General features: G+C 42.3%; 1 protein-coding gene across 1 annotated transcript in view; it reads left to right on the plus strand.

Annotated features, from left to right (window-relative positions):
• The first annotated feature begins 18,392 nt into the window (after positions 1-18,392).
• Positions 18,393-24,767, plus strand: part of LOC110629841 (ultraviolet-B receptor UVR8) — a 29,559-nt gene continuing 23,184 nt past the window's right edge. Inside the window, exons 1-4 of the mRNA XM_021776997.2 lie at positions 18,393-19,070; positions 20,484-20,670; positions 21,594-21,740; positions 24,438-24,519. Of these exons, the coding sequence (XP_021632689.1) occupies positions 18,980-19,070; positions 20,484-20,670; positions 21,594-21,740; positions 24,438-24,519 (507 nt within the window). The 5' untranslated portion in view covers positions 18,393-18,979. The remainder of the gene's footprint in view (positions 19,071-20,483; positions 20,671-21,593; positions 21,741-24,437; positions 24,520-24,767) is intronic.

Consider the following 24,767-nt stretch of genomic DNA (forward strand, 5'->3'; position numbering starts at 1 on the left):
TATGATTTTAAGTAAGAAAGAAATTGAAATTTGAATGAAAAAGACTAAGGAGACATTTCCGGGTTCGGTCGCCGAACCTCAAGTTCGGCCGCCGAACATGGGATGGTTTAGGGGGGCAAGTTAGGCTTCCGAAAGTTGTCAAGGTTCGGCCGCCGAACCTCATGTTCGGCCGCCGAAACTCATGTTCGGCCGCCGAACTTGCATGAGTTTTGGAGGCACCTTAGGCTGTCGAAGGGTGGTCTGGCCAGCCCTATATAAGGACTCCATGGCCGAAACGGGCGAGCTTTCTCCCCATTTTCGGCCAACGGTGAGTCCATGCTCTCCCATGGTCTTTTTGATGTTTTTTCCTCCAATCTTTCAAGTTTTAACAAGTGTTTGCCTGATTTTTGAAGATTTGTGAGCTTTGAGCAAGTTTTGGAGCTTGAAGACCCAAGGAGCTAGATCTCCCCCATCTCCGAGTTAGATCGTCTCTCCTCTCGTTCTCCAAGAGATAAGAGTAGATCCTTAGCTCATTTTATGTTTTAAACGAGTTTTATGAAGTTTGATGTGGTAGAAATGCATGTTTAGGTTTGTATTGAGTTTTTGGGCAATGTATGTGGTATATGTTTGTTTGATGTGCTTTGGTTGGGGTTTAGGTTAGTTTGAGACCCCTATATGCTTGTTGGTTTGAGTTTGCATGTTGTAGAATAGGTAAATGCATGATTGAATGGTTTGGGAGGAAATGTGCATTGTTGAAGGCTGAGTTATGCCCTTAGGGAGAACTCAAGTTCGGCAGCCGAAGGGACTTTCGACCGCCGAACCTGCCTGTGGAGGCAAGCCTTTGGCTGCCGAACCCTGCCCCCGAAAGTGGACTTTCGGCTCTGGAAGGGAGTTTCGGCCGCCGAAGGTGCCGCCGAACATGCATGAGTTTCGTCTCTGGAGGGAACCTTCGGCCACCGAAAGTGCCGCCGAAGGTGCATGACTTTCGGCTCTGGAGGGCCTTTCGGCCGCCAAATCTGCCGCCGAAAATGCCCTGTTCAGCCCTCCTTTGCATATTTTCTATGATTGTTTTAAGGTGTTTTAGGGGGTTTTTGGGGAGTATTTTAGAGTCATGTTCATTTATGTTTGGTCCCTCATTTGAGTCCACCTGTGTAGGTTCGGACCCGAGGAACCGAGGACCCCAGCAGTGAGTCAACTGCTTCAGAGTCTTGTCAGAGCTAGCCTAAGGTGAGTAGAATAACCCTTTATGTTTCAAATACATAAATCAGCTTTGAGCATGTTCATGCATCATGAATGCCATGAGATAAATTAGGTTGTTTGCATTAGAATTCATGAATATGTTGCATTGCATAATTTGATGATGATGTGGATGGGTATTGGATGATCCTTTAGTCCTCGTATGATATGATGTGGTATGATATGGTATGGTATGTAAGTCCAGGTCGAGGCCCATTCTACGCCCCTGGCATTATTGGAATGTTATGTTATGCTATGTTATGTTATGTTAAGAGAAAGACCAGGTCGAGGCCCATTCTACGCCCCTGGCACTATTGGATATGTAGAGGACTATTGGTGACAAAACCATCCTTGATGTGATTTGTCTGTGATGTGATGCATTCCACGATATCATATGTTTTAAATATAATGTTTTATTATTCTGCTCACTGGGCTCTAGTAGCTCACCCCATTTCCCTAATCCCCCAGATTTGCAGGTACGGGATAGACCAGGAGGTCAGCTAGAGTAAAGTCATGGTTATGTAATAGCTAGTAGTGGATATGATAAATATTGAAATGTAATGAATAGTATTAAACAGTTATGTAATGTAATGATGTTATTGAGGATTAGAGTTGTGCTTGACCCTAGTATATTGTTAATCCCTTTTTGGTTACATGATCTTTTAATGAAATGTTTTATGATGTTATGTAAACCAAACTTAAATTATGATATGTTACCCCATTGGAGCATTGTTGAGGACTCCAGTGTGGGGTTGATGTTTATCTATATGGTTTTGTGCATGCACAGGTCAAGTTTGGAAAATGAATGAGAAAGTTCAAAATTTTTATGTAATTGTTGATCATGTATGAGATTAAACAGGTTTACAGAAGATATGTCAGGCTTGCTACGGGTCCCGACGGCCTTATGCCGATCTGGATCCTAGCGCCGGTAGCGGTCCAGATTCTGGGTCGTTACAGTCCTCATTCGGCTTTCCATGTTCCTGTGTTATGGAAGTTCGTGTCAGATCCAAGTGAGGTTCTTAAAGAACCAGAGGTGGAGATCTCAGGGGGTCTCACCTATGTTGAGCAGCCAGTGCAGATCATTGACACACAAGTCAGAAAAAGAAGGAACAAGGAAACCCCGATGGTGAAAGTCCTTTGGGATCGCCAGAATGGAAGAGTGTGTCTGGGAGACCCGGGAGTTCATACTCCAGCAGTGCCTGTGTCTTTCTTTGGAGAGAGGTTTTAGGTTTTGCTTGCTTGGTTGCTTGCTTGTTTATGTATGCGTGATGCTATGATTTGAGAATGCTTGTTTGTTGTGGAACATTCGGGGACAAATGTTCTTAAAGGGGGGAAGAATGTAATACCCGGCTAGATTCCGGCATCGAAATTCCTACCTTCCGACGGAATCTCCGTTGGAATCTGAAATTTCTGAAGATGCCAGAGTCTTCTAGAGGGGTAAAATGGGTTTCTAAAATATTTTCACATGATTTTATGGTTTTAAATGGAAAAGAAATGAATTTTGAAAAGAATAGGCCTGTAACGACCCGGAAACCAGACCGCTACCGGCGCTAGGATCCAGATCGGCTTAAGGCCGCCGGGACTCATAGCAAGCCAAACATTCATCCTGTATACCTGTTTAATCCCATACATGATCAACACATACATAAAAATTTTGAACTTTTCTTTTCATTCATTCACCAAACTCAACCTGTGCATGCACTAATCATATACATAATCATTAACCCCACATTGGAGACCTCAACAATGCTCCAATGGGGTAACATAACATGTATTAAGTTTGGTTTACATAAACATCATTAAAATCATGTACTCAAAGGGATTAACAACATACTGGGGTTAAGCACAACTCTAATACTAAACAACATCATTACCTTACATAACGGTTTAATACTATTCATTACATTACTGAACTATACATTACATTTCAATATTTATCATGTCCACCACTAGCTATTTCATGACCATAACTTTACTCTAGCTGACCTCCTAGTCTATCCCGTACCTGCATACCTGGGGGATTAGGGAAATGGGGTGAGCTACAAGAGCCCAGTGAGCAGAATAATATAAAACACCATATTAACATTCATGCTTTCATGAAATGCGTCACATCACAAACAAATCACATCAAGGATGAACTTGTCACCAATAGTCCTCTACATAGTCCAATCGTGCCAGGGGCGTAGAATGGGCATCACTGGTCTTTCTCTTAACATAACATAACATAGCATAACATTCCATAGTGCCAGTGGCGTAGAATGGGCCTCACTGGTCTTTCTCTTAACATAGTGCCAGGGGCGTGGAATGGGCCTCACTGGCTATCCATACCGTATCATCATCATACCATAACATACGAGGACTAAAGGGTCATTCAACATCCATCCGCATCATCATCAAATTATGCAATGCAACATATTCGAGAATTCTAATGCAAACAACCTAGAATATCTCATGGCATACGTGATGCATGTATCATGCTCAAAATTCATTTACTTTAAACATAAAGTTTATTCCACTCACCTCTGGCTGATGCTCTAAAGACTCTGAAGCAGCTAACTCACTGCTGGGGTCCTCGGTTCCTCGGGTCCGAACCTATACAGGTGGACTCAAATGAGGGACCAAACATACATGAACATGACTCTAAAATACTCCCCAAAAATCCCCTAAAACACCATAAAACAATCACATAAATCATGCAAAAGAAGGCTGAACAGGGCACTTTCGGAGGCGGGTTCGGCGGCCGAAAGTCCCTCCAGAGCCGAAAGTCATGCACCTTCGGCGGCACTTTTGGCGGCCGAAGGTTCCCTCCAGGGACGAAACTCATGCATGTTCGGCGGCACCTTCGACGGCCGAAACTCCCTTCCAGAGCCGAAAGTCCACTTTCGGGGGTAGGGTTCGGCAGCCAAAGGCTTGCCTCCACAGGCAGGTTCGGCGGCCGAAAGTCCCTTCGGCTGCCGAACCTGAGTTCTTCCAAAGGGCAGAACTCAGCCTCTTTCATGCACAAATGCCTCCCAATCCATTCCATTATGCATTTACCTAGTCTACAACATGCAAACTCAAGCCAACAAGCACATAGGGGTCTCAAACTAACTTAAACCCCAACCAAAACACATCAAACATACACATACTGCTCATAAACATAACATAAACCCATAAACTCAACAATAACCTAAACATGCATTTCTACCCCATAAAACTTCATAAAACTCGACTAAAACATGAAAAGAAGTGTGGATCTACTCTTACCTCTTGAAGATCGAGAGGGAAGATGATCCAACTCGGAGATGGGGGAGATCTCGCTCCTTGGGTTTCCAAGTTTCAAAACTTGCTCTTTTTGCTCAAATATCTTCAAACCAAAATAAAACTTGTTAAAACATGAAAGATTGGAGGAAAAACATCAAAAACGACCATGGGAGAGCATGGACTCACCGTTGGCCAAAAATAGGGAGAAAGCTCGCCCATTTCGGCCATGGAGCCCTTTTATAGGGGCTGCCAGACCACCTTTCGGCAGCCTAAAGTGCCTCCAAAACTCATGCAAGTTCGGCGACCGAACATGAGGTTCGGCGGCCGAACCTTTGCCTCTTTCGGAAGCCTAACTTGCCCCCCGAAACCATCCAATGTTCGGCGGCCGAACCTGGAAATGCCTCCATAGTCTTTTTCATTCAAAACTCAATTTCCTTCTTACTTAAAATCATAAAACACATTAAAACATTTTATAAAAACATAATTTTACCCTTCTAGAGGTTTCCGACATCCGAGATTCCACCGGACGGTAGGAATTCTGATATCGGAGTCTAGCCGGGTATTACAAGGCCAAGGAGGAAGGACCCAGGTTCGGCCGCCGAACCTCAAGTTCGGCCGCCGAACATAGGGCTGTTTCAGGAGTGCTTTAGGCCTCCGAAAGTCTTGAGGGCAGAAACCAGGTTCGGCCGCCGAACTTCAAGTTCGGCCGCCAAACATGGGTTAGTTTAGGAGGCAAGTTAGGCTGCCGAAGGTGGTGAAGCTGCGGAAGCAGCTTAGGCCACCGAAGGTCGTTGACCGGCCACCTATAAAAGGCCCTCAGACCGAAAATGGGCGAGTTTTCTCCTCATTCTCGAGCTCAGGTGTGTTCATGTCCTCCTTTGGTCGTTTTCATGCTTTTTCTTCAACTCCTTCATGTTTTTATGAGTTTCATGGTTGTTTTGAAGAGTTTTAAAGCTTAGATCGAAGTTTTGGAACTTGGAGACCCAAGGAGCTTGCTTCCTCCACATCTCCAAGTTAGGGATCGCACCAACCCTCGATCTTCAAGAGGTAAGTGTAGATCTTTACTTCCTTTGTGTTTTAATGAAGTTTTAAGTAAGTTTAAAGAAGTTTTGATCGTTGAGTATGGATAGATATGCATGTTAGGGTTTATGTGGGTTTTATGCCCAATGTATGTTAATGTGATGTTTGTGTTGGGGTTTTAAGTTAGTTTATGCCCCTATATGCATATGGGAGTGTGTTTGCATGTTTGGGTGAGAGCATGTGAGGTTTTGGGTGGTTTGGAGGTTGGTTTTGCTTGTGTCGGATTCGGACCTACTATTCGGAGGGAACCAGGTTCGGCCGCCGAAGGTATGTTCGGCCGCCGAACCCTGCATGGGAGGCAGCTTTGGCCGCCTAATGTGCCCTCGAAGGCCAGGACTTTCAGATCTGTGAGAGGCTTCGGCCGCCGAACCTGCCGCCGAAAGTGCCCCCGAACCTGCATGGCTTTCGGCTCTGGAAGGGACCTTCGGCCGCCGAAAGTGCCCTGTCCAGCCCTTTCATGGGTGTTCTCTATGCATGCTTGGTGATGTTTTAAGGGGTTTTTGGGGAGTTGTTTATGAGTTGTTTAGAGTGTGTTTTGGCACCTCATTCGAGTCCACCTGTGTAGGATCGGACCCGAGGGACCGAGGAGGCCATCAGTGTTAGCTGTTGCAGAGTCAGTCCAGCGTCTGCCAGAGGTGAGTAGAACTAACTCAAATATTTTTAGCATGATTCACGCATCATGAATACCATGTATATGTAGTAGGTTGCTTGCATTAGAAATCATGAATATGCTGCATTGCATAATTTACTGTTGATGTGGATGGACCAAGGCGACTTCAATAGCCCATAGATCTGTCATGATTGAAAGTCATATGTGAGCTCCTTCAGGGGGGCCGGGCATTATGTTGGGTAAGTCCTGTGTGAGCCCTTTTAGGGTCGGGCACCATGCTATGTGATTGAAAGTCCTGTGTGAGCTCCTTTGGGGGTCGGGCACCGACAGAGGGAGTTTTGAGGTCATGTCCAATCCGTGATGTGAATTGTTTGTGCTGTGACGCATTTCATGACAGCATGTAATTAATGAACTGTTTTTATTGTTTCTACTCACTGGGCTTTTTAGCTCACCCCTCTCCCCTAACCCCAGGTTTGCAGGTCAGAGGTAGTCCAAGAAGACGTCAAGGGTAAAGTTATGCTTATGTAATAGCTTAGTATGTTAGTGTGGACATGTAATGTAAACTGAGATAATGAATTGTAAGATAATGTAATGTAATGTAAAGTAGAGTTATATTTATGGATTAGTATTGTGCTTGGCCCTAAGGCTTGGTTAGTCCCTTTTTACTACATGATGTATGTAATGTTTTTATGTTGAGTTGAGTTTGAACCAAACTTATGGCATGTGTGGTTTACCACGCTAGAGTATTTGATGAGGACTCTAGTGGAGGTCTTATGCTTATGGTTTGATGCATGCACAGGTTAGGTTTTGGTTCATTGGATGTGATTCCAGCTTGATGTATGTTATGTTTACCCAGCTAGAGCATTTGATGAGAGTTCTAGTATGGGGTTCTTTTATGTTTCCAGTTATGTCGCATACAGGTCAAGCTCGGTATATACATCAAATGTTTAAGTTTTTATGTTAATATTTTGATCATGTATGGGATTTGACCAGGTGATAGGAAGTATGTTAGGCTTGCTACGGGTCCCGGCGGCCTTAAACCGATCTGGATCCTAGCGCCGGTAGCGGTCCGGTTTCCGGGTCGTTACAAATCGCATAATTTTTAAAAATCACAGTGACTAAATTGGCGATTTTTTAAAATAGAGGGACGAAAGATTATATTTTACTAAAGTAGAGGGACTAAATTGTAGTTTACCCTATGTTTATTAAACTATTTTTATGTTCTGCTCACTAGGCTCTTGTAGCTTATCCCTTTCCCATAACCTCAGGTTTACAGGATCAGAGTTACCTCGGGGAAGCCGGTTGAGTTGCTGGTATAGTCTTTGGGAATAGTATAGATGGGGACATGTATTAATGTATGGTTTTAGAATTGTGCTTCGCCCTAGTGGTTGTCTTGTAATCCCTATTTTCATGATCTTTATGTAAAAGTTAAGTATAAGTTTATGTTTGAACTGAGCTTGAGGCATGTTTGTTGCCCATACCGGAGCACTTGATGAGGGCTCTAGTATGGGGTTTTATGATTTCAGTTTTGATACATGCACAGGTTGAGCCTTGGTTCATGAAATGTTTATATTTTTGTCATATCGTGTGATCATGTATGAGATTTTATCAAGTACACAGGATGTATAGTAGGCTTGATACAGGCTCCGGCGACCTTAAGTCGATCTGAACCCTAACGCCGATAGCAGTTCGATTTTCGGATCGTTACACAAATGAAGCCCTCAGTGAGGTGAGTGACTGATCTCGAAAAAATGACCCCCCAGCACCAAAAAACCGAGCTGAGAGGATGAAGCGACAGTAAGGTTAAAGAGTCTGAATCCCAAACGAAGTCCTCACTGAGGTGAGTGACTGGCCTCGGAAAAATGACCCTCGTCACCACAAAACCGAGCTGAGAGGATGAAGTGATAGTAAGGCCAATGAGCCTGAATCTCGTGCAAGGCCAAAGAGCCTGGAAGCGACAGTAAGGCCAAAGAGCCTGAATCCCAAGCTGAGCTACACCAGAACAAGCTCGGAAGGAAGTAAAATCCCAGAAGAGATGGTGACTGGACCTGGACAATGACCATCAGCACCGCCCGACCGAGCTAGAAAGAGAAAGCTCCGTAAAGAAAAATAACAGCATTAAGGCAAAATGAAAACATGAACAAACGCGCTAAAGCGCAGCCTGTATTAAGCCCTAAGCAGGAAGTGACAAAGCAAGTCTGACCTCATTAAAAGGCTCGAGACACTTAAAAACTGGAAATAAAAACTCGAGCTCACGAACTTTATGAACAGATGAGCTCACTATCCGGATGGACTTGCAACATGTGGATGATCTGAAAGAATAAAGTTAGGCGTGGAAGAAATAGTAGTGTAACATCCTCTGGGCCCACACCAGTGAATATTGTCCGCTTTGGGTCAAGGGATTGAAACCCTGTCTTCCCTCACGGTTTTGTTCTTGGGTCAAGGGATTTACTACCATGTCTTCCCAAAACGCGTCCACTGGGGTCTCTTGGGCATAGGCTTATAAGGCCCTCTCCCTTTTAACCTCTTTCCGATGTGGGATACCTTTGATCCACCTACATGGGGTTCCTTCCTCCCATAAGGCCTGAGCGTCCTCACTCAGCACACCATACTCATGAGGCCCAGGCTCTGATACCAATTGTAACATCCTCTGGGCCCACACCAGTGAATATTGTCCGCTTTGGGTCAAGGGATTGAAACCCTGTGTTCCCTCATGGTTTTATTCTTGGGTCAAGGGATTTACTACCCTGTCTTCCCAAAACGCATCCACTGGGGTCTTTTGGGCATAGGCTTATAAGGCTCTCTCCTTTTTAACCTCTTTCCGATGTGGGATACCTTTGATCCACCTACATAGGGTTCCTTCCCCCCATAAGTCTATCCCACATCGTGTTTTGGGAACCCCATATAGGTGGATCAAAGGTATCCCACATCGGAAAGAGGTTAAAAGGGAGAGGGTCTTATAAGCCTATGCCCAAGAGACCCCAGTGGACGTGTTTTGGGAAGATAGGGTAGTAAATCCCTTGACCCAAGAACAAAACCGTGAGGGAAGACAGGATTTCAATCCCTTGACCCAAAGCGGACAATATTCACTGGTGTGGACCTAGAGGATGTTACAATTGGTATCAGAGCCTGGGCCTCATGAGTACAGTGTGCTGAGTGAGGACGCTTAGGCCTTATGGGGGGAAGGAATCCCATGTAGGTGGATCAAAGGTATCCCACATCGGAAAGAGATTAAAAGGGAGAGGGCCTTATAAGCCTATGCCCAAGAGACCCAGTGGACGCATTTTGGGAAGATAGGGTAGTAAATCCCTTGACCCAAGAACAAAACCGTGAGGGAAGATAGGGTTTCAATCCCTTGACCCAAAGCGAACAATATTCACTGGTGTGGGCCCAGAGGATGTTACAAGTAGGAAGCCGAGCTCCCTATAAAACGAGGCCCACAAACACGAAACATGCAAAAGGATAAACAAAAGCAAAAGACTGTGTTCCCAGCTCATATTAGCTCACAGTGAACAAACACTCAACAAGATAAGAAAAGCGATAGGAGACCGAGCTCCACATCCCAGCAAGACGTACAACTCAGACTGCACTGACCACCAGAAGGTCGCATCAAAGGGCAAGGCGTCCAACCTCATAACAAGAGCAAGTGTAAAGATCATCTCAGGGCACTTATGCAAACAAGTTATTTCTCCAAATATTATTTGTCCGGGCTCGCAACACTAAAGAAGTTGTGAGCCAAAGACTAAAGTGCCCTCTCAGCCCAGGTCGGTTTGGTTGGCAAAATCCCAATAGAGACAACCTGGTCCATTAGTTAAGTAAAGTTAAGTGATTTCAAATTTGTTAAGTATATATACAGTTTAAGGTCTTATGATTAAGTTAAGTAAGAAGAAATTCGCGAGCCAGGAAGGAGAAAATAGATTAAGTCTAGAAAGGTTTGAGTAGATCGGTAAAGCCAGTAAGATAGTCTAAGCAAGAAATAATCTAAGTATAAATGAGACAGAGGCCAATGTGGAATCTCATTCATCATCAGACATACATCTCTAGATCAGCATACATTCAAGCATCAAAGTAAAAAGACAAAGAAATAAAAAAGCAAAAATACAATACAAGTGCAAAGAAAAGAAATATTATCTTTATTTATTCATTCAAGGTTACAGGAGATGAGCCCGGAGGGACAAGACTACTAAAAGACTTATTTACATCACCCTCCCTTGGGAGTCCAACATCATCTCCTTGAAGCCCAACATCCTCTCCTTGGAGACCACCATCATTCCCTTCAAGTTCAGCACCTTCTTCTTGAGGTCTAGTCGGCGGGGGAGGAGCTCCTTTGGGCAACAGGTTGTCGTCCTCCCCATAGCGCACCTCCTTGCCATCAGAATCAACTTCAGGAGTTCGGAGGTGAGCTAATGAGGTGGAGGGGACATCCTTAGCTACCTTCAGACCTTGGTTGAACCTGGAAGCGAACATGCGGAAGGCCTTATTCCATAATTCTTCCCTTATCACGTCAGAAGCCTTGAATTCTGCAAGTCACACCTCACTAGCCTGCTCAATCTTGGCCTTCAGCTCGGAGGAGTCCTTGTAATCCTGTAGGCGATCCTCACAGGCCTGCTCGATCTTAGCTTTCAACTTAGAAGAGTCTTTGTACTCCTGTAAGTGCTTCTCGCAAGCCTGATCAATCTCGGCCTTCAGTTCAGCAGAGCCCTTATACTCCAGTAGGCGCTCCTCACATGCCAACTGGACCCTGTCCTCAGCAATAGCATCCTTAAGCAGGGCAGAACACCTCTCCTCCAGGACCGTAACCTCTTGGCGGAGCTACTATTGTTGAAGCCGCGACTCCTCCACTGCCGAAGTCAGGCCTTTCAAGTCATTGGTACACTCGCTGAGCTCCTGCTCAAGGACGACAACTCGAGCCATGGCCTCATTCCTCTGGGCCATCATCACCTTGCACCGGGCCTGGGCGTTATCAAGTTCCACCTTAGCTGCTTCACACTGGCCCCAGGCCTCGTTACGTTGAGATGTGGCCTCGTCCCACTCTCGACAGGCATCTTCTAGAGAAGACAACTGCGCCACAGCCTCATCATGACGAGACTCTATTGTAGCAGCCCTCTCGAAAGCCTTGTCGGCATCACCTTGCACCCAAGCCAAGCAAAGTCTGAGGTCCTCAAGGTGGCCTTTGACGGCAGCTATCTGCCCATGAGCGTCATCGGTCGCCACGAGATTCTCCTCACGGTAGGCCTCCTCAATTCGCCGGTCCATTGAGCTCTGAAGGGACTGATCCCGAGTGTCGATCTCCATATAAATACCCAACACCTAGTAGAAAGAAACAACAAGAGAAGTCAGAGGACAACAAAAGCAAAGCAAACTCAAAATGACAAAGCGACTCACCATGAGGAGCATCTCTCGGAGGCTGTCTACCAGCTCCTCCTGAGACCACGAACGAACGGCCACCTGCTGCCAAGTAGAGCAGGCCAGATGGCTAGTGAGAGCAAGAAGGCACGGATCTGAAACATCAGAAATCCCACCGAACATCTTCTCCTGCAATAACTCAGCAATAGAGGTCGCTGTAGACTTGGGAGTGATCTCGATAGCATTGAGAAGCTCGTTGTCATAAGCAGAGGACAACGACTCCATGGACTGCTTCCTCTTCTCAGCAGGAGGGAGAGTAGCCGCAGGCTACTTAGTGAGATGAGCCCTTTTGGAGGTGTGACCCGTAGAAGGGACCTCTGTAGGTGGAGTTCGCTTACCAGCAGCTTCTTTGATGGCGATACCATAACTGGCAGCAGCCTTTTTAGCGTGGGGAGCAGGAGGAACAACCTCAGCCCATCCTTTAGAGACGCCCTAAGTAGCAGGGACGACCTCGACTCTTCCTCTCAAGGCATCCTCAGTAGCAGGAGATACCACAACCCCTCCTTTGGAGCCGTTCTCCGCAGAATCTTCAATAATAATAGGCTCTTGGGAAGCTGGAAGGGAGGCCGACTTGGGCTTGGGGGCAGCAGGAGATCTGGAGGAACTGGGAGTTCGGCCGCGACTGGATGCCTTAGAAGCACCAGAGCTGAAACAACCCAAACCCTTAGGTATTGTGGTTCGCTAGTACTTCGGGTAGCTCCACCTCATCTCTCACGGGTAGCCCTTTCCTCGTAGGCCCACTAGCTCCGCATAATTTGTCTGACCCAGGGTGACTCTGATATCAATTGAAACAGCCCAACCCAAACTGGCCCAAATAACTTTTAGACCCATTTTCCACTTGACCCAAAATGGTTAATCCAAGTTATTTAGTAGTTTCGTGCTAGCTATTATATACAATTCCAATTTTCCATTATCTTCCAATGTGGGACGGCTTCCGCACCGGAAGCAGGCAGCTGCCCGTTACACTCGGTCCCGTTAAATTTGTGACGTCCTTGTCACAACTGAATCAGTTACAATTGCTAACCAGGACCGAACCCTTGGGTATTGTGGTTTGCTAGTACCTCAGGCGGCTCCACCTTGTCTCTCACGGGTAGCCCTTTCCTCGCAGGCGCACTAGCTCTGCACAATTTGTCTGACCTAGGGTGGCTCTAATATCAATTGAAACAGCCCCGCCCGAAACTGGCCCAAATAACTTTTGGACCCACTTTCCACTTGGCCCAAAATGGTTAACCCAAATTATTTAGTAGTTTCGTGCTAGCTATTATATACAATTTCAATTTTCCATCATCTTCCGATGTGGGACGACTTTCGCACCGGAAGCAGGCAGCTGGCCGTTACAAGAGCGGGAGTCCTTGGAGATCGGTACCAAAGTGTGAGAAGAAGCTGGGGTAGGAGGAACAATCCGCCCAACTGCCCGGGGGGAAACGACATGAGCAATCTCTCGAGTCGTGTCGGCCACAGGCATACCAGCTCGGAAAACATCCAGAGCGGCCTTCATGTTCTCCCGAGACAGGGTGAAGTTCCTCGGTGGCTTAATTCGCTCCATCGGGAAGTCAGAAGCTACCAAGAATGAAAATACCCAAACAAGTTAGAAATAAACTCAATAAAAGGCAACAACATGGGAAAGATGGGACATTAATGAGCAAGTACCCGCTTCCCGGCAGTCCTAAAGACTAGACACAAACATGCACTTCTCGACATCATACTTACAACTAACAAAGGTCAGTCTGAGAAGACAAATCTATTCTGAAAAGGACAATTGAGGAAGGTCGTTGCAGCCCGGGGGCATATCCCTCCAGGGGAGGTCTACTTGCCACGACACTCCGGGGCCTTCCTTCAGCTCTACCACTGTAAAACCCTCGGCCCAACCCTTGATGGAGTCCTTATACCCCGAGAAGATAGACAACCCTCCTCGGGGGGCAAAATAATTGAAGTCTTGGCTAGCCCAGACCACACAGAAAAAACTAGAGAACAAGGCGGCTGAAGGGGAGAAACCCCAACACAGACTAACTGTAACGACCCGAAAATCGGACCGCTACCTGCGCTAGGATCCGGGTCGACTTAAGGCCGCCGGGACCCGTAGCAAGCCTGACATATAACCTGTAAACCTGTTTAATCCCAAACATGATCAACAAACATACATAAAAATTTTAAACTTTTCCTTTCATTCATCCAACTCAACCTGAACATGTACTGTGCATAGTCATAATCATAAACATAATCCCTCTGTGGGATCTCAACAATGCCCCAATGGGCAATACATCATGAGATGAGTTGGCTAACATCTGTATCATCAAATATCTAAGATCATGCATCAACAAGGGATTACAATACTCATAGGGTTTCAAGCACATCTATAACCTTAATATACCTCATTACATAACATACTGTAATCTCTTACATTACATTATAGTACAACTGTCATGTCCACCATCTAACTATTACATACACTTACTTCAAAACTCTGGCTAACCTCCTGGTCTACCCTGTACCTGCACATCTGGGGTTAGGGGAGAGGGGTGAGCTACAAAGCCCAGTGAGCAGAATAGTAGAAAACAAAATATTTAAATTTCATGCCTTCATGAAATGCAACACATCACAACAAATCACATCTCGGATGGTATTGTCACCTACAGTCCTCTACATAGTCCAACTGTGCCGGGACGTAGAATGGGTACAACCGGTCTTTCTCTTAACATAACATATCATACAGTCCAACTGTGCCAGGGACGTAGAATGGGTACAACCTGGACTTCCTCTTACATCGTGCCAGGGACGTAGAATGGGTACAACCTGGACTTCCATAACATATCATGCCATAACATCATCGTATCATATGAGGACTAAAGGATCATCCAATAACCAATCCACATCATCATCATAAATGCAATGCAACATATTCGTGAATACTAATGCAACAACCTACTATATCTCATGGCATTCATGATGCATGGATCATGCTCAAAATTCATATTTCATTTATTTTAAAACTTAAAGTTTATTCCACTCACCTCTGGTTAGCTCTGACAAACTCTGTAGCAGCTGGCTCACTGCTGGGGTCCTCGGTTCCTCGGGTCCGAACCTACACAGGTGGACTCCAATGAGGGACCAAACATACATAAACATAACTCTAATATACTCCCCAAAAGCCCCCTTAAACATCATGAAAACATCACATAAAAACATGTAAGAAAAGGCTGGACAGGGCAGGTTCGGCGGCACCTTCGGCGGTCGAAACTCCCAGACAGAGGCGAAACTCATGCATGTTCGGCGGCACCTTCGGCGGCCGAAAGTCCCAGACAGAGACGAAAGTCTCTTTTCGGGGGCAACTTCGGCAGCCGAAAGGCCTGCCTCCCCAGCCATGTTCGGCGGCCGAAAGCTCCTTCGGCTGCCGAACTTGGTTTCTGCCAAAGGGCAGAAACTTGGCTCCTTTGTGCACAATTGCCTCCTAACTCTTCCAACATGCATAAACTTGTTCTAAAACATGCATACACACCATATATCACACCTAGGGGTCTCAAACTATCAAATACCCCAACTACAACACTTCAACCACACACAATCAACATACATTGTTCAAATCATCATCAAAACCCAAAAACTCATCAACAAGCCTAAACATGCATCTCTACCCATAAAACAACTTAATGCTTGTTTAAAACACATAACAAGGGTGGATCCGAGCTTACCTCTTGAAGAAACGAGAGGAAAGGCGACCCTAGCTTGGAGATGGAGAGATTGAGCTCTTTGAACCTCCAAGTACCCAAAACTTGCTCTTTACTCACAGATCTTCAAAACAGGAGTTAAAATCCGTGAAAACCATGGAAGATCTAAGGAAAACACTCAAGATTGAGAGAGGGTGGTGAAGACCCACCTTGGCCGACAACGGGGGAGAAAAAGCTCGCCCGTCCGGACCTAAGGGACCCTTTTATAGTGGCTGGCCAGGCCACGTTCGGGGGCCGAACTTGCCTCCGCATGCATGCCATGTTCGGCGGCCGAACTTGACTTTCGGCGGCCGAACCTGAACTTCCCTCACTCATGCTTTCGGGGGCCTAACGTGCCTCCAAAACGCATGCATGTTCGGCGGCCGAACTTGACTTTCGGCGGCCGAACCTGGGTTTTCCTCCAAAGACTTTTCATGCAAAAACTCATTTAATTTTCATACTTAAAACCATGAAATACTTTAAAATATTTTATGAAAACATGTTTCTACCCTACCAGAGACTTCCGACATCCGAGATTCCACCGGACGGTAGGAATTCCGATACCGGAGTCTAGCCGGGTATTACACTAACGGACTCGAAAGAGCACATGAAGAGGATTGAGTTAGGTGCAAGCATATGGGGAGTTATTCCAAAATAGCGAAAGACCTCAGTGAAAAATGGGAAAAAAGGGAAGGTCAAGCCAAATTCACGTTGCTTGACGAAGAAAACTAAGCTAAGATCCCTCTGGGGGTCAATCAGACCAGAGGGAGGAGGATTGGGGAGAACTATCCTTTCATTACGACGAGGAGCCCGAATGCGGAAGAGGGGGGTATCCAGGTACTCCTGAGAAAAGAAATGGGAAAAAGAGGAAGAGGTGATGTTAGATTCCAGATTCATGATGTCGGGAAGTCTGGGACCATACATTAAAGAGCAAGAGATGTACCTCAGAGAAAATTTTACAGGGAATTAAGAGGGACGAAGCACACAGAGAGCAGAATAGGAAGAAGATTTTGGAGAAGATTTGAGGCTTTGAATTTGAAAAGAGTAAAAGAGAGGAAAGGACATTTTGACAGGAGCTGTTCTCGGTCCGCGCAGTCATTATGGGGCCTAGGGATTTACCCCCTCATTACTCATGCAATAATTGCTGAGGAGGTAAAGGGGCAATTGATGATCGCGTGCGTCCTACCCCTAGGGGCAAGGCTAGGCCTTAGGGGAAGGCTCAGACCCAAGGCCCATCAGGCCTTTCTCATAAACAAATCAGCCCACACGGAGAGCCCCAACCGGGTAACATGAAGCAAGCCAGACCAGGTACGCTGGCAAACCTATCGTCTGAAAGCCTAGGCTAGTGACATGACAAGAGGTAGGGAGGGCAGGCCCAGTCACTTCGCAGCCCTGCTCGCATGTGCGCCAAGAGAAATTAAATGGCCGCTTGACTTGTAGAAGGGCTTTGATACATCTGTACGTACGGACCTGAGTGGCAGAGACAGATGGCTTCATTATAGAGAGGCAGTTAGACGTCACTAGAGGACAAAAGGGAAAGGGATAAAAGGGGAGGGATGTCTTCCTCTCCATTTAAGCTTACACAATCACTGTAAATCCTACTTTCTGGATCTCAAAGCATCAGTATCAGTTAATTGACAGGGGATCCTACGATTATAGGCGTAACGAGAATCTACCAGATTATATCTGTTAACGGTAATTTTATGTGAAAACTCAACCTATTTAAAAGAGAGTGAGTCTTGATGAAGAATCAGGTACTACGGTGTCCAGATCTTCCTTTTCATCGGTGGAACCGTGTATCATCATATTGGACTCCTGTCACGTGGCCTTATCTTATGGTGATAGCTCATGATTTATTTTGAATAATTATTGTGCAATATCAAATAACAAAATAAGTAACGATTGATTTACTTTTTAAATAATAATTATTTGGTTGCGAATTTCATAAGAAAATAATAAAAAAGCATGTTGTAATGAAAAATAATAAAATAAACAAGTTGTTATGAGATTAATACATTGATTCACTTTATTCAACTTTAGTTTTGAATTTAAATAATATTACCAAAACCTTTGATAATTTGATTTGTGGTGCTAAAAATAGAAAAATATGGAAAATTTATAATGTTATTTATTTTTATTTAAGAATTTATATTTAATTTATATTAATTTAATATCTCGTAATATTGTACCTTTAAAAATAGTGATAATTTATATGTGATTAATTTATATAAAAAAATAATTTATAATATAATTTTCGTATTAATATTTTTTAATAATATATGTAAATGATGCTGTTAACTAATAATATGATATCGTTATGTAAAAGTCAATAAAAATACATGACATTTAATATTTTTTTAAAATTAAATATTTAAATTAAATTATGAAAACTCGCAAATGTTTATTTTTCTATGCCAATCGATGATCTGAGATTCAGAAAATAGGGTTTTACAATGGGTTCTGTAAAACTGGAAAAGCTGAGACCTAGAGGAGAGTATTTCTCCTTTTATATGTTTCCTTTTATCTGCTAGTGACGTGTTGACATGACATATATCATTAGTTCACCTGTCCCTGCTACGTTGATACGGACGTTCAGATCTCTATTCCATGCGTAATGGCCCCCTGATTCTTCCGGACGCGCGTACGGGTGATCCCATGTGAAAGATGAGCAGATCTTCTTCCTAAATCCGGGCCAGGCCGGAAGACAGGGTATGGACTAAGTCTAGAGAGAATTTGTTCATCTGGTCCAAAGAGCTAAGCCGGCCTATCCGGAGAGATTGGTGGGAGTTTAGTCTTCAAGGCTGGCAGACTGGCGGATTGGGCTTGGATCATAAAAAAGACTTGAGGGCCTCTATATACTAGGCTGATATCATGAGCTTAGTCCAGGCCGGGATGGAGAAATCCAACGATCTATCACCAATGTATTTATGAGCGTAGTGTTTACTGTATATAATTTGAAAATCAAAGCGAGAATAATAAATTTTCTAAGAAATTGCAACGCCCAACTACCGAGTTTCTTTGAAAAAAACAAAAAAAAAAACTTACCGAGTTTCTCTTCGGAAAAAACAAAAAAACAAAAAAGGCCACCGACTCTTTTTTCTTTTTCAAAGGAAAAAGGCAAAAACGTGAGGGTACAACACCCACCCTGAAAGATCAAAAAAGAAAAAAAACATTTAGGAAATATAGCATTTCTGATAGATTCCGCCCGTTAAATTCCCCTCCAAATGAAAAGGATGGTCGCAATTGAGAAGAATGATGATGGTGATTGCGAAGAAAAAACAAAATTAATTGTAGAGAGGGGTGTAAACACTAGGCAGCTAAAACACGGATAATAAGCAATTATTTGGGGTAAGGTGGGCAGCAGCAAGCATGGAGTGTGTGGTGGAGACTGCGACAGTGAAGAAACAGAGACGCTCACAAACGTCAAAATGACGGGGCCCTCTTCGCCATTAATGCCGTTGTTTCAGCATCACCTACCTTCCCAAGCCGAGTTGACGGTTCCCTTCCCTCATCTCTGCCATTGTCAAAGTCTCCACCAACAGCATCTCATTAGTACAATTCTTGCATTTAATTAGTTGACCTAATATATCTGCTCTGCTGTTACTCTCTTGCTCTCTCTATAACTATGAACTATCAGTGCTCTTCGGCTAGAACTAGAGCTGAGTAGGCCACTGCGAAGAAATTTTTTGCAGATCTCTCTCTTTTAGCTTCACTGGGAGCAATGGCAGATGAGGGAGCTGCTGAAGTCACTGGGCCAGTTCGTCGTGTTCTTATCATTTCCGCCGGTGCTAGTCATTCAGTCGCTCTACTCTGTAAGCCCTAATTGACTTTATTTCTTTCTTTTTATCTCGATTTATATTTGTTTACATCAACTTCATCATAGCACCGCATTTCGATTTTGATTGATTTGTGGACATTTTTAAGCATTCTGCTTTACATACTATCTTGCTGCTTGATTCTTGCTTTACCCTTTTTTTCAAAAAGAATGCTTGTTAGAACAAATTTAAGGCTTCTGTTTGGCCTGAAAACTTTTCTGTTTTTATGGTTTATGGGATGCCAAACCAAACCATTAATTGGTTACATATCTGTATATATAGTTTGGCTTCAATGAGAAGTCAAAATGCTGAGGTTAAGATGAGTGTGGGAGCGAATGTTGTGCCTGAGGTCATGGGCGGAGATAGGACGGCCTCCAAACTCAAAATTTTTATTAATTATCCATGTCATTTTTTTTAACTTTATTGCGCTCTCCTTGTCCAGCCTATTGCTTCCCTGCCTTCTCTCTCTTACTTCCATCTCCCGATCCAATCCAAGTATTTGTCACTAGTAACCCAGTTATTTATCTAGCTTATCTCATTATTTTTAAAACTTATTAAATGATCAGAAGCCAATCCAAGTATTTATCTTTAGTATCTTTAGTATGCTTATATGTTATTTTTACTAAACGTGAACTATTTGTCCGCCATTTATAAATATTTTAATTAAACATGCAAATATTTAAAATTTTGAATGCTTATAAGCTTAAAAATGCTTATTAATATTAAGTGCCTATAAGTTGATTTCTATAGCCAAATATCCTCTAAATGAATCATAGCTGAAAAAACACAGCCTGTGTACATAGCCCTAAGTTTGCCTTAAGTGAAGTGGGTGAACCAAGTAACATTTTGTATCCTTTTATTATTTGTGGGTGATGATTACAACATTAACAAACTCGTGTGTTTTTCAAAAGTTAACAAGCCAATTTGAACAATTTTGGAGATGGGTGTTAAGTTCCACTTATTTTCGAACATGAATTGGATTTAAAAAAAACCAACTTGAGCATTGTGATACTTTCCTTGGTTTGGATTTACTTAGACCTGTTTTCAGTTTGGCTTTTGGGCTCAACCATTGAGTTTGAGATTGATAAGAGCCTAGATGAATGTGAGAGATCATCTGGATTGTAATCTCTCTCTCTCTTTTATTTTATTATTAATTTTTTTTAATTTTTAGTTTTTAGTTTTTGTGTTTCTAAACTGGAATAAGTATGGTTAGGTTCGAAAACATTGTTGCATTGGATTTTGATTTGGTCTTTGAATTCTCTATAAGGAACCAAACAGTCCATACCTATTATTTTTTTATCTCCATAAATGATTTATTTGGATGTAACTTTATCCGTGAGAATCATGTCATGCTTAAATTGTTTAACCTTCCATCAATCAGTCAAAAATCAAGTTCTTTACGGTTTACAGCTGGAAATATTGTTTGCACTTGGGGACGAGGAGAAGATGGGCAGTTAGGCCATGGTGATGCTGAGGATCGACCTTCTCCGACACAGTTGAATACATTGGATGGTCTTGAAATTGTATCTGTTACTTGTGGTGCCGATCATACAATTGCGTATTCTGAGTCACATGCGAATGTTTATAGCTGGGGATGGTTTGTTCTACATCTTTTTATAGATTCTTCTAAGTTTTTAATCTCAGTTAATATTTTAGGGACAACCTTTTCATTGACTTCAGTGCATAGTTTGTAAAGCAGTTTGGAGTGGCCTAAACAATGTTAGTTTATGTTTAATAGCTAATATATTTTGTCCAAAGAAATTGCATAAGTTGCGCATATAAGTTGAGCAACTTACATGTGTAAGTTAGGCACTTGTTTGCACAGGTCCCAATTTTTTTTTTGCATCCATATTTTTGCAAAATTGGATTTACTCTTCTGTCTGTCTATCTAAATGTTACCTCAAGTCAAGCCAATCTGATGTGAAATTGTGAATTAGTGTTTCATCCATAAAACAACAGTTATAACTTTGAACTTTAGTTGATGAGACTTTAGTTTTAAAGAGCCATGTCCATGAAAAGCCTTTGAATGTTTGATTGGCTTGAAATATGGTGTGTGCATGATCTGCATGAACGGAGCAGTAAACCCAAAGGTTAATTTGCAAACATATGAATGGACTGTGAAAAAATGGCTTGCACGCAAATCTTAGATAAAACAAGACATATTACTTTCCCAGGAAATAACATAAATGATTATATGCTTCTTGCAACTCAAGTGGGGTTTATGGAATTGAGACCTCTCCTCTGCAAACAAAATGAACAAAGAAGGGGAGAGATCAATGATTATATGAGAATAATTATTGATTTTTTTTTCAGTGTCCTACATGTAGATTATCATATATCATAATATGATGAGCTGCAACCACCAGGGCATATATTAAATTTGGTCTAGCCCATTTTATGGAATCTCATGAAACTTTTAGCAAATTGGATTCTTTCATATAATAGGCATATCATATAACATATAGTTAAGCTTATATCCTTCTCATCTAAATTTATTACAAAACATACTGTTTTGTGCAGGGGAGATTTTGGGAGGTTGGGTCATGGAAATTCAAGTGATTTATTCACTCCTCAACCAATTAGAGCACTACATGGTTTAAGGATAAAGCAGATCGCTTGTGGGGACAGCCATTGTTTAGCAGTGACAATGGAAGGCCAGGTGCAAAGGTTAGTACACCTCTATGGCTCTATCTCTGTGTCTATGTGTGTCTCTGCACATGCGCCCTGTTTTTTGGTTGGTGTTGCCTATAAATATTGTCTTTAATTTACTGGGGTCACTGAAGCTATCATAGTGCTTGATATGCAAGCTGCTGCTTTGAATTGCATGTCGCGGTTAAATCACTCCATGCAGCATGATTAAAGTAGTTGTTTGAACTCAAAATATGTTAAATACTATAAAGATTATCTATATCCTGTAGGGTACAACCTATTATTTCTTCTTGTGGTATCCCTGCCTAGCATCCTTCCTTGTGAAATAGAGAAAAATATAGAAAGAAAAAGCTCATCTTTTCTCTTGGCTTATTCAATAAGAAAATAAATTTAATTGAAAAAGAAAAAGAAAAATTACAACATGGAGGATGATTCTCCTAGATCATTTAAGAAATAGCAGGGCAAAAAGAGATCTAAAAAAAAGCCTCCAAACTTGTTGAATAATACAGAAGGATAATCCTCAAAAAGTCCTTGAAGCCCCTTTCCCCCTCAAAAAAAGGCCTTTAAAACAGTCTTATTCCACCTAAAGTTACGAGAAATAATTTGCCAAAAAAGATTTAAGGGAAATAAGAAGTGTGGTTTTCTTTTCCATCCAAATGCCATTTATGAGTGCAACAAACATATTACTCGCAAGAACTTTAGCATTTCTTTGGCTACCATATCCTTTTACCTTACGCGGGAGAACATCCTTAGATAATAAGGACACACCAAATCCTCCTGAAAAATATCAAAAAGACAGTTCATATTATTCAATCCTCTTCACAAAATAAACAGATAGGAGAGTGCCTTTTCTTCTTGCAATAGAGAAAATTTTGAGAAGGAAAAAATCTAATCTTTTTACTTGGCTTATCGAATGAGAAAATATAAATTTTATTGAAACAGAAAAAGGGAAATTACAACTTGGATAATGATCCTCCTAGCTCATCTAAGAAACAATATGGTAAAAAAGAGACTTAAAAAGGAAAAGGTAAAGCATCTAATATTGTTGACTAATAAAGAAGGATAATCCTCCAAAAGCCCCTTCCCTATAACAAAAACCATGAAAACAAGTTTATCCTACTAAAGATTAAGCGACAACATGAAAAAATGCGGGTTCCCTTCCATCCTGATGCCTTGCATTAATACAAGAGAAATATAACTCAAAAAAACTTCAGCATTTTTTCGCCACCAAATCCAGTCCATTTGGAGCAGGAGAACATCTCTAGAGGATAAGGACATACCAAATTCTCCTGGAAAAAAAAAACGAAAAGATGGTTCATATTATTCTATCCTGTTCACAAAGTAAAAAAGAAATGATAATTAGACTCGCTTTGCAGTGCCTTGGCCTTCAAAAATTTTATTATCTTAAGAGGAAGGATGATAATGAAGGGGATAAATAAGATGGGAATAGGACATGGCTAAAAAGAAAAAGAATATCCAAGGAATCTAAGACTTCTATTAAAGATAATTCTGTCATCTCACTATTATTGATGTTTCCAGATAAGTGAAAGCTTTAGGATAATGTGTTATTAACAAGGACAGAATCACAGAAATTATGAAGCAGGAACATTATGCAAATTAATGAATGGGGAAGAGATGAGAGAACAACAGAAAATGTCTTCTCAAAAGTTCATGTACATCATTTGATATATAGTTGAGAATGAGATAAAATAAGTTGTGCATTTTCACGGGGTCCATACATCAATACCTGCTATTAGCAACCTATCATTCTGCTGCAATGCATATATCCTTGATTAACTTTTGTGAAGAAAATTGATTGGAACAGTTGCTTATAACCAAATCCCAGCGGTATTCTTAGACACTACCTTCCAATACCTAATGCCTCCTCGTGACCAAAGGAAATCTGTCATCATCTTGTCACGCCTATATCTAGCTGACTTTCTGGGATCTCAAACAATGACAAATAATCTAAGAAAATTCTAGATAAATTAGCTTGAATCAAAGTGATATATCTCTCTAAAGATAAAAAAGTCCCTTCCAAAATGTCCAACCCTTTTTTAATATTTGGAACTACTACATCTCAGATAGCAAAATTTGACCAAGGTTACTGCCTAAAGGAACCCTGAAGTAGGACAGTGAACTTCAACCTCATAGAATCTGCTAATATAGCTGATCTTGAAAGCTCATGCTGGATCAAGTTAATGTCTAGAGAACCACTCTTACACATGCTAACCTTCAGCCCTAACACCTTCTGGAGGATGTTAAGTAGGTCAATAAATAAAGCTGTCCTCTTCTGACAGAAGGGAAAACTGTATCGTCAATGAACTATACATTTCATGAATTTCATCTGATGTTATTCTACATTGCTACCAAAACTGTCTTGTAGAATTTGTTTCTTTGGACAATTGTCAGTTCTTAAACAATATAGTATACTCACCAATGGTGCTGGTAAATTTTTTGATGTCAGGTTTTGTTGGAACCGTTTTCCATGTTATGACAAAGGACACAATTGAATATTTGAAACAATGCTGCATTTTCTTCCTCTGGATCTAAATTTTGCTTCTATTGTGTCAGTTTTTTTTTTCTACGTAGAATATCGGTCTAATTGATCTTTAAGAGCAAGACTATTCCAGGACCCTTCTATGCTTCTGAAAATTAGGTTTTATCTTGTGAGAGTATGTTCTATTCATTGAGCTTTTGCCTGTTTCCTTGAAGTTGGGGGCGAAATCAAAATGGCCAGCTTGGTCTTGGCACCACTGAAGATTCTCTTGTACCTCAGAAAATTCAAGCTTTCCAGGTACTTCTAGTTATTCAGTTATTTTAAGAGACTCTGCTTAGTGGACTATTTTCTCCCTTATTTTATTATTATTATTATTATTTTTTTTTGGGGGGGGGGGGTATTAGCATTTCCTACTGAACTAGAATGAAATCGCCCTTCCTCTTTAAGCAACCTTAGCAAAGCTTTCTTTACTTCCACTAGTTTGGGACTAAAGATTAGCTGAGTCAATTTTGTAGGACCGTTTTTATAGCCTTATCATCAACTAA

This window comes from Manihot esculenta, chromosome 13, assembly GCF_001659605.2.
Source record: "Manihot esculenta cultivar AM560-2 chromosome 13, M.esculenta_v8, whole genome shotgun sequence".
In the NCBI taxonomy this organism is placed as follows: domain Eukaryota; kingdom Viridiplantae; phylum Streptophyta; class Magnoliopsida; order Malpighiales; family Euphorbiaceae; genus Manihot; species Manihot esculenta.